Below are 18,089 nucleotides of genomic sequence, written 5' to 3'. Positions count from 1 at the left end.
CCAGGTAGTGCTGAGACATCCCCCAGCACTGCAATCACCAATTCCCAACCACAACAGCTCAGGAGCACAACAGACATCAGGCAAGGGGCAACCTCCACATTTTTTCAGCACATAAAAACACATCAGATTTAGATAAAAGACACTTAGGCTTACAAACACCCCCATGATGGATTAAGACTATTTCTCCACTGTTGCAGCTCAGTTCACCCTGACAGGATGAGCATCTTCCTGATGGAAAGTGATTTACTCTAAATCATTTAATGGCTCAAAATTATACAACTATAAAAACTCTTCTGTTCACACACCAAGGTACAGTTTGCTTTTCTAAATGTGCTTGAAAATATTACAGATAACAAGAGTAAATTGTAATTTTGACTTGGAAAAGCATTTCAATCCCACTTACAGCACAGAATATGTACCAGTCCCATTTATTCAGTCTCTTTAAAGAGTATTTAAAAAGTCACTTTCTGTCAGAGAAGCTGAATGTTCAGACTGTGAAAGCTCACCTGGAAAAGGCTGGCTGGCACTTGTTTCTTGGCTAAATGTGTTTGTACATGATCTACAGCTTGTTTTGAGAAAGGCTTTTGGAAAAGAAAAAGGAAGATTTCAAACAGTTGGAACTGTCAGGAGTTTCATTTCAGGTCAGAGCACTGTTGTTCTTTTCCCCACACAGAAACACCGACCCCAAGGGGAATCAATAGGGCCTCCCACAGGTATATTACAGTGAATATTGTGTGAAATGTGCAGAAAGATCCAGTAACAGGATTATTCTGAAGCAGAAAAGCAGGAGAGGGGAAGACGAGGAGGAGCAAGGTAAAAATCAAAGGGGGTGATGATCCTCCTTTAACAAATCCATGAAAAATCCCATTTACAGGCACAGCTCCAGAGCCAGAAGCAGACACAAACTTTTTACTAATAAAATAATGCATTTTGAGGGAAATAAAAAAAAAAGAAAAGCTTAAACCCTCCACCCAAAGCATGATACCACCAGAATACAACACCTGCAAATCCTTCTTTCAAAAGAGAGCACATGAAACTGTTAAGAACAGATCAATGGGCCCAAACTTCAGCTAGAGGAAATGTGTCTTTTCAATGACTTTAGCCACATCTCTGTACACACCCTGCATTTATTTCATCCTTTTGGAAACAGACATTTAGTCTAAAGAAACATAAACCAGAAAAAATCTCCTGATACTTCCTTTGCGTGCCACTAGGTTTAATGAAAATTACAGCACGCCTCAACCTTTACACCTCAATAAAAAAAATAAAAATAAAAAAAGCAACATTTTGAATTTGGCCAAACCCAGATGTTGGATTTCAAAGGGAAATTTCTGCTGCCAGGAGAGGGGGGAAAGGGCAGGATACCCACGTGGGAACAGGAGAGCAGCTCCTTCATGATGTAGGTGTCGTAGATCTGCCGGCTCCGCGACAGCCGCTCCTCCTCCGAGTCCAGCTTCTCGTACTCCTTGATCTGCAGCACAAGCACACACACCACACATTTCCTTGTGATTTCTCACTCACTGGGTCAAAACAGGGCTTGGGCCGAAGTTTTATTTTATTGTTTTCTTTATTGATGAAGAATCGCCTGCGACAGCACAGTTACAGCTGGGATTTCCCTTTAATATTGGGATTTTTCCAACTGTGGAGTCCCATTCCGTTGGTGGAGTCCCCATTCCTGCAGGGATTTAAGAGGATGTGGCACTTGGGGACATGCTCAGTGGTGGCTGAGTGAACAGTGGGACTCACTGGGCTGAGAGGGCTGTTCCAATCAAAAATTCCCTGATTACAGCACATCGGGTACAGATGTCCAAGAAAGAATACAAAGCACATTTCAAAATGTTCACATAGTCCAGCTACACTGTGGATTTGAACCCCAGAGGTGGCTAAAAGGCAGTTTTACAAAATACATCCAGTTTCCTCAGGTGTGCTGTAGGAGATCAGTGTGTTCCAGGTGAAACAACAGCAATCCCAGACAGTTCATTTACAGAACAAAACCTGACAACCAGCTCCAGAACAAAAAGTTCACCCAGTCCAAGGGTCCTCTGGAGCATATTTCGGGAAAGAGCTCTTCCAGAAATGACAAAATGTAAAAAAAGATGCAAGGGGAAACACTCAGCACTGGCTTTCTGGACCTTCCAGGAGCAGCCTGTGAAGCCCTGGGATCCAGATCTGCTCTGTGCCACACAACCCCAGCATTGCTTAGGTTGGGAAAAAAAACCCCCAAGATCATCAAATCCAATTACCAAGAGACAAACTGGGACCAACCTACCTCTGGAGGTGGAACATTAATTAAAGTCAGTATCTTTCTAGCTGTACTGCTGGTGTTTGCTGACATGATAAGGCACCAGTCCCACCCCAATCTGCCATCTGTGCTGCTTCCCCCTTGATACCAATTTATAATTAAAATGACTCAAAATGTCTTTGCCCAAGAAACACTTTTAATTAATGCAATGACACAAAATAATTAGCAGTACAGGAGGAAGCCTGATGGATATCTGATTGTCTTATTTGAGCACAATCTCCTATCCCTCAATGTTTGGTTGTTAAAGGACCCAATTCCTCAGTCGGTATTCAGGGGTTTCAGCAGAGCCCCCCAGAGATCAAAAGGATCTCCTGAAAAACTGGGATCAGAATACATTTGTTTTCAAGTATTTAGAAGCTCTTTTTTTCCTTTTTTTTTTCCCAATTTTCCACCCTTTTTCTTTTGAATTTCTTTTCTTTTCCTCCTGAAACCGATCGGGATGAATCACTCATCCTGTTAAATGCCTGATCGTGACTCCAGCTGCAGTGATATGAAATCCCTGGAGTACAGAGCTCTTTTACATCAAGCAATTTTTAATGTAGCAATGTACTCAGATTATTCTATGTGTAATAAATGCAGCAAGTAAATCAAATATATAAAAAAAGGGAAAAGCTCCTGGATCCGGTATGTCACAGAGGAAAACACAATGAACCTCTCTTTAAATATCTTTAATGGGATTTTTCCAAAAGTACATGACAAAGCACTGAAATTCTTTTGAGGCAACATTTTGCTAATAACCTAAAAATACAATTTTGAATTGTTTCAGAGATAAAGAGGCAGCCAAAAATATCTTGCTAAATAATCTGGTACAACAGGCCTTTTCGGATTACTTATGACAGTGATATCTTCAGTGTATAAAGAGATGGAAATGATAGAAAAAGATTCTTTATTGACAGCAGGTATCTGATCTGAGTGAGGGAATGGAGTCTTGCTGAGGACTGATCTCCAAATTGATACCAGCTGTTTGTGCTGATAGCAAGGAGAAAAGTTAAATTCTCAACTCATGAGTGAAGCAGCCAAGGCTATTCCAGCTCTAATTAACCCAGAGCATCAGGCATGGGCAGGGCAGCCCTGAAATCAGCACCTGGGACAGGATTCACTGGGGCTTTATTCAGTGTCATAAATGTAACAGGGAAGGAATGAATGAATGGAGCCATGGAGCTCAGACCCTGCAGCAGCAGAAGCTGGAGAGGGCCAGGGCATTCCCTGGAATTATTGATCCTTTGGGATGTGCCTTACCCAGTGAAGGAGCTGATGGGCACTGTGCATCTCCTGACAAGGGACACAATTCATCCATCTGAAGCCACCTCTTGTGTCCCCTCTGCCACAGCAGCTCCTGAACCATCTGAGCAGCTCCCGCCCCTCATCCCTCCACAATCCCCACCCTTGCTGCCTTTTCCACGGGTGAAAAACTGCTGGGAAGGACCTGAAGGGTTTCAGTGTCACCCCAACACCAGAAAATTCATCCCAGATCCTTTTCTACCAGTCCACACCGCTTCCATGTCCCTCTCCTTCCCTCTCACCATTCCCTGATGGAGCAGGAGCAGGAGAGCCTCACTCCCTGCACAGCCCCAGAGCTCCATCACCAGCACTTACCTCCTCATAGAACTTCAGCTGAGGGACAGCTTCATCGATCTCATTCATGCAATAGTCTTTAAAGAGCAAAAATCCTGGAAAGAAAAACAGAAAACATCAGAAAAACTTGTCTCATTACACTTGTAAAAAGGCTCATGAAACCACCTGAGCTCCACCACGGGCTCTACAAACCTGTGTGAGCATCCCCAATTGGCAAGGTTTAGGATTCTGATTCCAGCTCTTCATTTCCAGCACAAAAGGATCCCAAACCTGCCTCACCTCCCACAGGTGTATTAAGCCCATTACTGCTTCCACCTGCTGAGGATTTTATCAGGCATTTCCATAATGCACAAAAATATCCTGTTCCTCTACACAGACCACATTTTCTTCTCTTTTTTTTTTCCCCCAGTAAAAACTAGACACTATTCACATTTTGGGTTTTTTTTTTGTAGGAGATTTACCTACATTTCACTCATGAAGCACAACCTCTTCTGCACTCCCATTTCAGAATTACCGGTTCATGTTACCTCTAATGGGTTTTATTGCTCAATAAATTACAGCAGGGTCTTTACAGTTCCTTTGCAAGTAATTTAGAGCATGACCCCAGCAGGCTGCAGATGAGAATCTTCCATTAGGAGCATTTTAATGCACTGTCACAAGCCTCATCCCATGGAAGCTCTGTCTTTCCCTGCCTCTGAGCTGGCACCTGCTACCCTGGAATTTCACACAGCAATCTGTGTCACAAATGTCCCCATCACTGCCAAACCCACCCAAAGTCCCCCATCTCCTCAGCCAGACCGTGCACCTCCACCTCTCCTTGCCAGCTTGGCTTTTTGAGGGCAAAAAGTGAAATTTTGGGAGCTGATTCAAATTCCTTATTTCCCACATGACGGAACCAGCAGCAGCACGGAGCAGAATCCCACTGAATGGACTGAACTTTTCTAGGACAATGAACCAAAGATTGGGTAATTAAGAGACTGAAGAGTGGCACAAACAGCTCTGAATGCAGTGAAAGAAAAATCCCTGGCCTGGTCCCAGCTCCTGGCTGGTGCCCAAAAAAACCCACAAACAACAAAAAAACACAACAATAAACCACAAAGACAACTGTGGGAGGAGTGTGAAAATATACCAACACACATTTCCAGCAGGGCCACGCCAAACATTCCAGCCCTGCTTAGTATTTTCCAAACTTTTTCAATTTAATTATGGCAGAGAAAGAAGAGGTTCCCAAGCCCATGGCACAGGGAACAATCAGAGGCTTATGCAGCCACAGGACACGGGCTGCTCCTCCCTGAGGCCCCTTGGCACTGCGCTGCAAAAACCCAGATATACCCAAAATATACAGACTGAGAGCTCAGGCTGCTCAGCCTGGGGAAGAGAAGGTTGGGTAAGGACCTCACAGCACATTCCAGGGTCTGAAGGAGCTAGAAAGAAGCTGGAGAGGGATTTTACATCAGGAACTGGAGTGACAGGACAAGAGGGAATGGCTTCAGACTGAAATGGAAATTTACGTGAGATATATGGAAGAAATCACTCCCTGTGAGGGTGATGAGGCCCTAGCACAGGTTGCCCAGAGAAGCTGGGGCTGCCCCATCCCTGGAAGTGTCCAAGGCCAGGTTGGACAGGGCTTGGAGCAACCTGGGATAGTAGAAGGTGCTCCTACCCATCCTACCATGGATGACCTTTAAGGTCCCCTCCAACCCAAACCACTCAGTGATTCTATAATTCAGACAAATCCAATTAGAGCCTAACGTTCCCCAGACTGGAATTGTTTCTGTTTTGACCTCCCATTCTATCAACAGACCCTGCACTTCCCCTGCAGCACAAAGGAAATCTCCTCCTTTACTGCTGCTCTTGGATTGAGTGAAAAATGATCAGCCAGAAACTGCAGCTCTCACATAATGGCACAACGAAGTGACAGATGCAGCATTGAGTAAGTGACAGGAGTTTTAAGAAGTTCAGGGGGAGCTGACGAGGAGCACAATAAGCACAGTTAACAGCACACAGAAAAATAAGCCCAGGAACAGAAAGCAGGAATTAATAAAATGATAGCGTTAAGTAACAGCTAAAAAGAACCAGCAATTATTTATGAAATAAAGATGCTGACAGCTTTGGCTTTAAAGATTCCTTCTGCTATAACTATATAATTTCTGCAACAACCAGATCACTGGTTGTTAACGGAAAGGAAAAATATTTTTTAAGAGCTTCTTCTGGCAACACCAAAGTGATGGATGATATCAATAATACACACACAGAGTGTGAGGCAGCACCCACCTCCTCTGGGCTCCAGCCTCTGGACAACCATTTTCCCCTTCAGCTTTGTATTTACAATCCCAAGACAAATTTGCCAAGTGCCATGAATTGCACTGACTCTAATTACCAAGGCAAAATGTCTTTCAAGGAGGGATGAAGCCACCTTTGAGGTTTGCAGAGGCTCACAAGCAGGAAGGGATGGGCTGGTGGGGAGAGCAGATTCAGGTCAGGCAGTTCAGCCATAACCAGGAGGGGAACCAGGTCAACCCATCTCTTTAAAACAGAACATGAATGTTTACTTCAGTATTCATTCAAATAATTGTGTTTTTTCCAGCATGAGCAGAGTTTTGCATGAAATCCTGACTCTAATCAACAGCATCCCTCCACCCCTGGTTTTTGTCTCCAGAATTCAGCCCTTCCCACAATCAAAGAACACAAATGCTGCTGGTGACCAGCCACACACTCCAGAGCCCTCATCATGTTTGTGGCCTCCACTGGACCCTCTCCAGGAGCTCCCTGACTTTCTTGAGCAGTGGAGACCAGAGCTGAACAGCACAGCCTAGATGTGGCCTCACTAGGGCACTCAGCAGGATTGAAGCCAACTTCTCATTTTCTACTTCCGTGGCATTTTCCTGCCTGTGGCTCTGCCAAAGTCCCCCCAGGGCAGCAGCCACAGGGGCCAGCACTGGCCTCTGTCTCCTCCAGCAGTCTAAAGGTCACCTGCAGCCACAACACCACCTCCTCACCCCTGTCAGTCAGCTGAGAGCATAATAAATAAAATAAAACAGAACAACAACGAGGAGCTCCATCATAAAACACTCGGAGAAAATGACTTATCTAATTCTAACTGGAATTTTATGAGCATCAGATTCAAGTGACCTTTTAACAGGAGTAAATAAAAATCTTATTAAAGCAAACAGGAGCGACTAGGTGAGAGAGCAGAGCTAAAAATAGCCACGTTCAGCCCCGATACAAGCGTTCACAATGTCACTGATTGAAAGGAAGCTGCCTCTATTTACAGCAGGCCTGAACGTGGTCCAAAACGCTGATGTAGCCTCTTTCTAGTAGGCAAAATAGCAAATTAGAGAACAAAAATATCAAGCTGTTTCCAAATCCTCCCAAAACGTGCTGTGTATAAATACAGAACCCTGACAAACAAAGCAGCAGTGACATCTGCACCAGACACGGGCTCCTTTCCCGGGCAGGAAAAGCTCTGGGAATGTGGGATGGTGCTCAAGGCTGCCACACAGGATCTGTCCCTGCTCAGGGCACTTGAAGGGCTCCAATCTCAGTCATTCCAAGATGTGTCTCATGATCTTTCTTGCTTGGTGAGCTCGGATATCAGCAAGAAGCCATGGCCAGAGGGATGTCTCACATGCTGCTCTCTGCACCTCCCTGCCAGGACACTGCACCAAGGTGGGCCAGGCTGGAAATCAGGAGGAATTTCTTCCCAAAAAGGGTGGTCAGGCATTGGAAGGGGCTGCCCAGGGAGGTTTGGAGTCCCCATCCCCGGAGGTGTCCAAGGAATTCCTGGACGTGGCACTCAGTGGTGGCAATTTGGCACTAGCTGGACTCGATGGTTCTGGGAGGAATTTCTTGACCCAAATGATTTTGGGATTCTGGGGCATCTCCTCCCCAGGAATGTCTCTTATGTAGAGCTGCCACAGAAAAACAAAGCTCAGCCACCACACCATGGTGACATTACAGCACAGCTGTGTTTAAATCCAGCTGTGGGTGTGTTCAACCTCCTGAAATAGCCCTCAGTGACCTGCAGGTCCATCAGCACCAGGAACAGATCTGGGTCATTGACACAAACACTGGGACAAAGTCTCAAAAAACCACATGAAACCTGTGATTCCCACCAGCCTGCAATTGTCACAGAACACCAGGCCGGGCTCAGACTCCTGCTCTGTGCAGTGCCCACACAGAGCTGACACAGCACACAGTAATTCAGGCCACCTAAGAGCTCCACAACTGAGAGAACCACCAATTTCCCTCTCCAGGAACAAAGATCACCCGGGAAAACTGTGTAGGAATTGTGCTCTGGCAAGGTGCAAAGCCACAAGAATCCTCCCAGCCCAGAAAGCATCACACATTCCACTCCTTTCCTTTCCCTTTTCCATTCTTTCCTAATTGAGCCTAATGTTCATTCCCTTTGCATTAAAAATAATACATTATAACAGACTGAAACATATTCCTGTGCATAGAAAGCAGGGGAAAAGAACAAACTGTATTTCATGAGGACGTGCATCCAATGGTGAGGAGAACAGAACAATTTCCCTAGAACAGAACCAAACTGAGCTCAAAATGAGGCTGCAAGCTGCCAGGTAGCTTGTTTAATGAGGTCTAGAAATCATTATATGAAAATAAGCTTTGGCTAAAAGGTTTTAAGCATTGTCAAAGAAAAACTTTTTTTATTTCCAGGCCTTTTTTCCAATAGCTTTTCATCCAGGGAAATCACTGCTGAAGCTTGGTCAGCCCTCTTTCTAAACACCAGACTTGTGCATGCCTGGAATTCCTGCAGGAAGAGGAGCAGGAGAGCTGAGCTGCTCCTCCAGCGCTGGCACTGGGGACAGAATGGAGGAATATTCACAAATTCTGTGTCAAACCTCAAAAGCTTGAGCCAGGTAGAGCACCTCAAGCAGTGAATATACAGATTTACTGAAAGCACTCAATTATCATTATTTAGGCTGCCCAGAGAAGCTGGGGTTGCTCCATCCCTGGAAGTGTCCAAGGCCAGGTTGGATGGAGATCTGAGCAACCTGGGATAGTGGAAGGGGGAGCTGAATGAGCTTTAAGGTCCTTTCCAACCCGAAGTACTTAGGGATTTCCTGAATATCCCCATGAAATAGTAGCTCTGAATACTGAATGTGTGATCAATCATTTCTTAAAGCCATGCAGAGAAAATAATGGGGAAAACTTAGCTCTGAACCATATTTACTATGTATCCTTCATATTCTGGGCTCCTTTAACATGCAGATTCCAGCTGACTGAAGTCAAAAATCAAAGGCATTCAACATATCAAAGGTGAAAGAAAAAAGTGGGTTTTACACAAGAAAAAGCTCCTCTAGAAGATGGAGGAGTAAAAACACTAAACAGAAATACACAAAAATATTCTAATTTTTAAAAGGACCACTAAACACAGAATAGAAGCATTTCATTTCAATCAGTTGTCACAAAGAATGTGATTAAATTCCTTCACTAAATCCCATCAAGGAATACACAGCAATTGAGGTTTTCTTTTTTCTTCGCTTGTAAAGAGAAGAAATTCACAGCCCTTTGCAACTGGTAATAGAAGGTACCAGCAAGCTAACAACCAGGAGCAGCTTAAAAACCTCATGGTGGTGGACTGGGCTTTGTTGTATCTGTTCTTTCCTCACATCACAATTCAGGCCCTACCAAGGATGTGAAAGTTATTTTCCTGACCAGTATTTTTCCGTTAGAAACATTTTTAAATTAATTACATAATACAAGCCAATATCCCTTTATTATTATTGAGAAACACACTTTTCCTTCTGCCCTGCTCCAAGCTGAGAATTTCACTGTTACCAATTACTGAACACACAAACTCCACTGGGAAACGCAGCTCTGCTCCTCAAGTAGGGCTTAGATCCAGGTGTGGTTTTTAGTGGCAGCAAGGTGACAGGATCATTTGATGAATACACGGAATAACTCCACAACAAAAGGGTGTTCTCAAGTCCCTGGTGCCAGTATTTGCCTCAGCAAACTCTGCTCAATACCTGATCCACTGTGAAGAGCCAAATTGTTCAGCCAGAGCATCGAGGAACTGTTGTGCTGTGGTCAAAACCAAAACACAAAGCCAGCAGTATCCAGTTAGTAAATACACACAGCACTTAGGTAAAGAGCAGCAAAACCACTAAAACAACAGTGACAGAGCCCAGCTGATTCTGCTGCAGGAATTTCTGACTCTTCCTCTAGTTCATTCTGGCACTCTGAGAAAGCTGCTGTGAGCTGGAGGCTCAGACACAGATGGTTCTGCTGCTCTTCCTCTTTTAATCACAGAAATCATGGGCAGAAGTATCTAGAAACACCAAGAAACTGGTTTGCACGGTTTTGACCCCAGCTATCCAACCTCCATGGACACACAGGGGACAGCTGGATGTCACAGAGGCCCTGGCTGGACAGGACACTGGCAGGGAAGGGGTCTGTCAGGTGTATTGCCCACGTTCTTTTATAGAAGAAATGTTGCATGGATCAATAAAAGCATCTGGAAATGGGGTAATTGATAGCCAGAGCTCTCCAGCTCCTCTGCTCTGCACCTCTGACCTCTCTATCCCTTAAATGCACTGCTGAAAGTGAGAACACTTAACAGCTCCAGTAATTTAGATTCTACTGACTGGTGCTGGTTCTGAGTGATCCCACTGATGGGAATGAGCAGCGCTGGCAGGCCCAGAGAATCTGCTTTATTAACAATATCAATAATGCTTTTACAGCTGTGCAGGTAAAGCTCATTAAAGCTGTTACCATGCCTCCTTACAGACGTGGCAAACTAACAGCGCCCTACTTCTCAGTGGTGCTCAGAGGCTTAATTAGCTGTGAACTGTTTCAAGACACATTGATAAAAAACTCCATGGGAGCGCAACTGTTTCAGATTGACTGAGGGATTGCTGGGTGGGAAGAAGAGGAAATCAGGACTGTGTGTGCACAGTGATGGTGCACAAGGAGAAGATTCCACCAGGAACAGGCAAAGAAAGCCCAAGTGAGGCCAAGCAGAGAGGAAACGCCACCTTTGGGATGGAAGCCACTCTGCACAGCGTTAATCACAGAATTTCCAGAGCTGGCAGGGACCCAGAGGATCATCATCCACTCCTGGCCCTGCACAGACACCCCAACAATCCCAGAGTGTCCCTGGGATTGTCCAACTGCTCCTGGAGCTCTGGCAGCCTCAGGGCTGTGCCCATTCCCTGGGGAACCCGTTCAGCACCCAGCACTCTCTGGGCGAAGAACCCTTCCCTAAAATCCAGACTATACCTCCCTCACATAGTTTTAAACCACTGCAAAGAGAGATCAAGAAGAGGCTGGAGAGGGCTGAACCAACCACCCAGGGCCCTTCTGATGCGAAAGGAATGAATTTTCCTACAGGATTCCAGGGGCAAAGCAAACACACCTCAGGCAGGTGCACAGCAGGGCAGGTGCGCTTGTGTTTGTGTTCTCTGGAAACAGCCAAGGGAAATGCCATGCAAATAATCCCTTATCTGTTCTCTCTATTACAGAGTGATATTCCTTAATACTCTCTTCTTCTCTCCTATGTTGCTACTTGAGTTCAAAATTGCCAGTTTGCCTGGAATTCTTGATAATTTAACCCAAAAACCATATAATTGCACTGCTCTGCTGAGATAAAGACTTTCTCCCCATGCCTTATATCTTCCAACAACTGCACTGCATATAAATGCTAATCTAGCAGGATGTGTACATTATCCATCATGGGACGTTCCAGATGATAGGGTATATATTTTTTCCTATTTTAAAGCTCAGATTTAATCTGCAGCTCCCCTGGGAAATCACACAACACAGCATCTTCAACCCCCCACAAAGGCAGGCAGGGAGATCAGGGCTGAAGCCCAACAAAGAAATGCTCAATTATTTATCATCAAAAGAAAATCCAAAATGAATACATGCATTTTGACAGTGCCTTTGGATACTCTTTATCCCTGACATCAAGCCAGACAACTCCAATGCACACAAAATCTACAGCAGGAGCTTCAGCAACACCCCTCAAAACGATCTTCAAAGTAAATCATGCCAAGTATCACTTCATTTTACCACAAAATAAGAGGGTGTTGAAAGAAATGTAGCTTCCAGTAACACTGAAATTATGACATAATAAAGACATCTTAAATCTAACACTCATTTGGTGAAAAAAAAATACTGCAAACAGAAAACCAGACCAACTTTTAGAAGGCTCAGAGCAGGGATTTTCTCGTTCACTGTCCCCCCCCTAACCCCCAGCCTTGTTTGGTGCAGGCAGAGAAGCGTGTGAGGAGCAGATCCCCTGTGAAATGTCTCACATTAACGGTTTCTGTTTCAGTTTGCAGCCACAGTTTCCGATGTCTCCTTGTGGTTTGGGTTCTTGTGTTGTTTTTAACTGATCACAGAACTGTGCAAGGACAGAGGGGGCTTCCACAGCCCCTGAGAACCTCCTGCAGCCCGTCCACAACCCCACGTCCCAGGCTGATCTTGCGCTGAAAACTACAAATACCATGAGAAAGAAGACGATCTGTCTTCAAACAGCATTTTAAATGTAATTTTTGTTTGGAGGACGACTTCCTAATTTTGGTGGTGACTAATTCTGTGTGGTGGCTGCCAGGTCAGGACCAGAACCTCAAAATAAAACCACTTTGCAGAAACGACCTGTGCCCCTGCTTTTACAGAAAACCCACCAAGCAACGATGTCCCTGCTACTTGGCTGCACATTATTTAACATCAAAGTACCAGAAACAGAGCAAATTTATCAGAGTGCTCATGATACAGCACAGAAAAGTCATCCCTGCTCACTTCACAGCCAAAAACTCAGGTGCTTTTCTTTACTCCCCACCAAGTTTTATAGCCTTCATTGTTATTTCCTCAGAGGACTATTTAATTAGTCTAGAATGCCAACAGCACATAGATCTTCTGCTTAAATTAAACAATAGCTTAAATAATGCTCTAGGGAGTCACTTTTCCCAGCCTGTTATTTTTAGGCAGTTCAGAGAGCACGGTGCCAGCAGAAAGAGGAAGAGCAAGAATGTTTTTCTCAACAGATTTTAACTCCTATCTAATGATTAGCACCAAAGCTCTGAAATAATGAAATGTGAGTCCGTAACTAGAGAAAGAAGCAACAGAAAGCATCATTCACTGCCTCCAAAAAAAAAAAAAAAAAAAAAAAACTGCTGTAGCTGTTCTCCCCTCAGTTTTGGTTGGGTTTTTTTTTTGAACAGAAAGTTGTCCCTGACCAAGCAGCCAGCAGGGTCATTTTGAGCACATTTCCCCGAAAATGAGAAGGGCAGGCACAAAAATCCCTGTGCAGAAGGAGTTACCAAACAGACCAAATGCCCTGGAAGCTGAGCTGAGGAGCTGCAGAACAAACATGATCCATGCTGAGCTGGATGAGGACAAGGGGAGCAGGGAAGGGGCTGAGAGCCCCCACAAGCCCCCGTGGGTTGGAACCAGCCCCTGATGCAGATGGCAAAATGCTTCCCCCCTCTGCTGGGAAAACCTCCAGCTTGGAGCCGGTTGAGGAGGATATGGAAGACAGTGGAATGAATCACCTCAGAAAGATCATCCCTCACTCTGCGAAAGTGGATGGTAAATAAGGAAAAAAGAAAAAAAAGGTTTGTAACTTCTTACGTCAACTACAAGTTGTTTTAATTAATTCACAAAGGGAAAAAAAAAAAAAACTAAGCCACCTTCAGGGGGAAAAAAAAAAGCAAGTTACTTCCTGGGAAAGGTGCAAAACTCACACTGCAGCAAGACCAGCTGGTGAACCAGCTAAAACACGTCCTGTTCTCCTCCTTCCCCCAGCCCCAGCGGCTGTGCAAGAGATGAGAAACCGAGAAGGGGGTGAAGGAACTGCCATGTCCCCCCAGCTCCAGAGATGACAGCAGCCCGCTGGCCTTCACCAGGGTCTCAAGCAGTCACCAGAGAAGCCAAGGCTTCCATCGTGTAAATTATGAATATTGGGATACCAGAGTCATAGAATGGTTTGGTTTGACCTTACAGACCATCCCATTGCATCCCCTGCCATGGGCAGGGACACCTTTCACTAGCCCAGGCTGCTCCAAGCCCTGCCCAACCTGGCCTTGAACGCTTCCAAAACCCCTCAAAACGTCTCCTTTTCTAAAGAAACTCCTAATCTGGAGTTGTAGCAAACAGGATGTGGTAAAAGAAAACCAGCTAAGGTGGTTACGCACTCGGCTTCGAGACAGGCTGTACTTCCCCAAGAGGCTTCTGCTGTGGAGGAAGCAGCTTCTGAAGGAACAGCCGGCTGGGCTGGGCTGCCAGAGCACTCTTCTGGGTGCTTCTATGAGCTCCATGTCCTCTGACTCACCAGGACATTCTTAGAGAGCTCCAGATCGTTCTGGAGCATCACTCAGGGGGCAAACAGCAGTGCCAGCACCAAGGGATGAGAGCAGCCTGGCTGAGGGAAGGCATGCAAATCGGGGACACACTTGTTTGTGCAAATCTGATGGAGCCTGCGGGCCATTTTCATCCCTGATGAGCTTCCTGCTCTTACCCTGATCCTAAAGGTTTTGGTTTCCAAGCCAGAGCTGCCCCTGTGACTCCCTGCAGTTGCACACCTGGCAGGAAGGGAATTTGGGCCAAGCTTTGGCAGTGGGAGCAGGAAAGCACTGACCCTAAAATGATTTTAGGGCTCACTAAGAATAAACACTCGCAGGTGATGAGACCAGCACCATAATTAGACACATGCATAGGGAAGCATCCATACTGACATCAGAGCCCTTGTATCAGACAGCTGATCAAAGCCTGCGTTTACATTTGAAAGGATACTGAAAAACAAGAAAAAAGAAAAAGAAAAAAAAACAGTGACCTGGAGCTGTGAGGAAAAATTTAGGTCTGGGGAAAAAAAATAAGAAAAAGAAACAAACCAGTTCTCATCCAGAGCAGTTGCCAAGGAAAAACTGGGGAGCTCGGTGCATTTTATAGTCGGTGTGTAAAGATAAAGCAGGGAGTGCTGGATGGCTCCTCAGCAAAATTATCACAGGAAAAACCAGGGAAGATCCAGCAGAATTACTGGATCAGGCTGATGGAGACTCCCCCCACAGCGGCACACCCAGGACCTGCCCCACCTGTGGTCTCACCACATCCCCCCCAGCCAAAGAGACAAGGAGCAGAACAAAAAGGTGATTAGAGTTTTAATTACCTCCCCATACTTCTTCTCACAGCCCTTCGCAGAACGCTTGCCTAAAACTGCAGGTACTTTACCACAAGCAATTATGCTAATGTCTGGAAACAGAGCTAATTGAGTGGCAAAGAACACGCTAGAAAACGCAATCAAATTTAAATGAACAACCACAGTAAAGGAAATACTGTATTTTCCAGCGTGATGCAAAGTCTGCTGTTAAAAACAGTCGTGTTTAGCTTTAATCTTTTTTTAAAATCCCATTCTAAATCCTATTTTGGCTTCAGAATGAACTGAAACTCCTGCACAGCATTCACAGAACTGCTCCTCATTTCCAGGTAATCCAGGGCAAGTCCTGCTCTGACTGTACCCGGGGAGAGGAGGAGGAAACCTCTCCTCTGTGCACAGAAACTAAAATGTTAATGAAACTGGGCTCTAAAATTCCAGCTTTAATGGCTACTACCAACATGGGGAAAAAAGGAGAAAGATCTAATCCTTCCAAGGTTCCAGTTACCTAACTGTAATTGCTGTAACTAATCAAAATAACTGCAACAGTCCTTGCTGTAACAGGTAATGAAAAGTATTCAATTACACAAATAGAAATATCCATTACATAGAAGATGGTCTGTTTGACTTCTCTTTTTATAGAGAAAAAAAATAAAAAAGGACTTCTTCATTTCACTGCCCCCAAAGAGACTCAGTTGAAGTCAGACTGTGTTTGGTTGCTTAAAATTCTGCTTATTTTGCAACTGCCAGGCTACAGCAAAATATTAATGATTCAGCACAGGCATTGGAGCTGAAGAACACACTGAGGTGTCAGTACAAGCAAACAAGGTATCTACATTTACATGGCAAAAGTTCTGGGCACATTAAAACTCATAGTTTTAAGCACAAGTACAGCCCACACTCCAATTGCTGAAACACAGTGAAAAGCTCCCCAAGACTTCCAATGGCTTTGAGACTCATTAATGGCACTCTGAGATATAGAAACATTGATTATTCTAATCTGGCAATACCTAAAGCTCCCACTCCAGTGAGCTGCACACTGCCATGGCAAGCAGGAAGGTTTTGGGGTATTTCTGCTCCAGCCAGAAGGGAGGCCAGTGAAAACTCAACCAGCCCAAAGATGCCCCCATTGCACCACTTTTCCTGGGAAATCAGGGACTTTGCTCACTACAGCCTCATTTCAGACAGGAATAAAACCACTGACCTCCTCAAGACTTGCCAGCCCATTCCCCATTTCCAGGAGCAGCTGTGCTACCCCAGCCAACTCACTCCCCAAATCTGCCACACAAAAATCCCAAGAGCCCCTCATGAAATCCTCCCTGCTTTATTACCCACACTACCACTAATTTTTTTTTTCTTTTTCATTAAAACATTAAAGCTCTAGAAAACGGACTAACCTCATCATTTCTGCAACAGCTTTTCTGGTTTTGAATCATGTTCAACCTCACTTCTCCCTTCCACTGCCCACATCAGACCCTATTTCAATACTTCCCTCTAGGTCAGATTTAACAGACTGCTCATTCCCACTGCTTTTTCCTGGACTTTTCCCAGCAGGTCCATGTATATTTTTTTTAATCCACTGCCAGGATGGACACAACATTCTGCCAGAAGAGGATTATTTCACATGCCTCGCTGGCTACAACACTGATTTTATATTTAGTTGTGTGATCCAGCTGAGCCAACACAGCTCAGGGCTGGCTGTCACAGCCAAGTCTCCACCCTGAGGGTCCCCAGGCTGTGCCTTGTGATTGCTCTGGCACAGGTGGAGAGGAAGGACACTGCTGGATTTCCCTGGGAGCACTGCATCTTCCCCCTCCCCTGGTTTGTGGAGTTTTTGTCCTTGGTGTGTCACAGCACAACACAGAGGCTCCTCACTGCAGCGTGAACCCTGACCTCTGATGCTCCCATTCCCTGCATCCACATTTCCATCACTAACTGCTCCACAAGCCCATTTTCGCCCCCTGCACACACAGATTTCATCCCCCACGCTGGGAGCAAGAACACCACGTCAGAGGGTCAAGACAACACATCTGGGATCTTTTCTCCTGCTCCCTTATCAACAGGCTCATTACCTCTGCAGAGAAAAAAAAAGTTTAACAGATGTGACACATTACATTGTTGACAAGCCCATACCAAGTAATATCATTTTCTCCTCGATGTTTCCAAATAATTTAATTATTTTCCCTGTAGTTTTCCAGAACCTGAAGTTGACAGATGGCCTTGCTCTGTCTTCTTCCCTTTCACAACATTTCATCTTCTTGAGGACCTTTGTTTCACTAAGTCCTGTCCATGCTCCAGTGTTCTTCAATCTACAGCACTGGCTCCTCAGCAGGCACCACAGAAAAATGTAAAAACCAAACTGATCTTGAAAATATCTCCACAAATAACATTTTATTGAGACATGACTTACCAATTTTCTGATGAAAGATCTTGTCAAAGGTTAATTCACCCCTTTCCTCGAGGTATTTCTGCATAACACTGCGGATACTGAAAGAAAAAAAAGGGAAAAAAAAAAAGGAGGGGTTACTTGAAATTGCCTTTTGATCTCTGGGGTCACTTCCCAGGGGACATCCTGGTCACCACTTTATTCCTGTCTCAGGTTTAGCTTGCACAGTAAAATAACTGCACAAGCCACCCTGAGCTAGCCACACAAGGAGCCAACAGCAGCTCCATTAGGCCCTGCTTGGCTGCAGTGCACTTAACATCTACTCTGCCTAATTTATAATGTCACAATCACTCACTTCAACCACATTAACAAAGATTTCCTTTATTTGTCAAGTAACTTCAATATTCATTGTAATATAATGCCCATAAAAATTTCATATGGGCAACAATACAAGAACATAAATCTTAAAATCAATGCAGGCCAGCAGTGCTGGGCCTTGGTAAAGGAACTCTATTGTCACAGTACCGAGCCAAAATTCCACCAGACTTTCTCTGTTTCCAATTTTAAAATCAATAATTTCCATATGTGCTATTTATTACTATAATTACACTACTTATTATGATAATTATACTATTTATTATTATAAAAATAACCTTGAACAAAGTACTCATGCTCTAAACAAGGCCATTAAGTATCACTGATATTTC

General features: G+C 44.7%; 1 protein-coding gene across 1 annotated transcript in view; it reads right to left on the bottom strand.

Moving 5' to 3' along the window:
* GRK3 (G protein-coupled receptor kinase 3) overlaps positions 1-17,480 on the bottom strand; it is a 41,757-nt gene extending 24,277 nt beyond the window's left edge. Inside the window, exons 1-4 of the mRNA XM_031057400.1 lie at positions 17,407-17,480; positions 3,899-3,972; positions 1,370-1,471; positions 507-581 (exon numbers count right to left, since the gene is read on the bottom strand). Coding sequence (XP_030913260.1) covers positions 507-581; positions 1,370-1,471; positions 3,899-3,972; positions 17,407-17,470 — 315 coding nt within the window. The 5' untranslated portion in view covers positions 17,471-17,480. The remainder of the gene's footprint in view (positions 1-506; positions 582-1,369; positions 1,472-3,898; positions 3,973-17,406) is intronic.
* Between the last annotated feature and the right edge of the window lie 609 nt (positions 17,481-18,089).

Source organism: Geospiza fortis, unplaced genomic scaffold, assembly GCF_000277835.1.
Source record: "Geospiza fortis unplaced genomic scaffold, GeoFor_1.0 scaffold408, whole genome shotgun sequence".
Taxonomy (NCBI): domain Eukaryota; kingdom Metazoa; phylum Chordata; class Aves; order Passeriformes; family Thraupidae; genus Geospiza; species Geospiza fortis.
The sequence above is the reverse complement of the archived record's forward strand: the minus strand, read 5'-3'. Positions and strand labels throughout refer to the sequence as shown.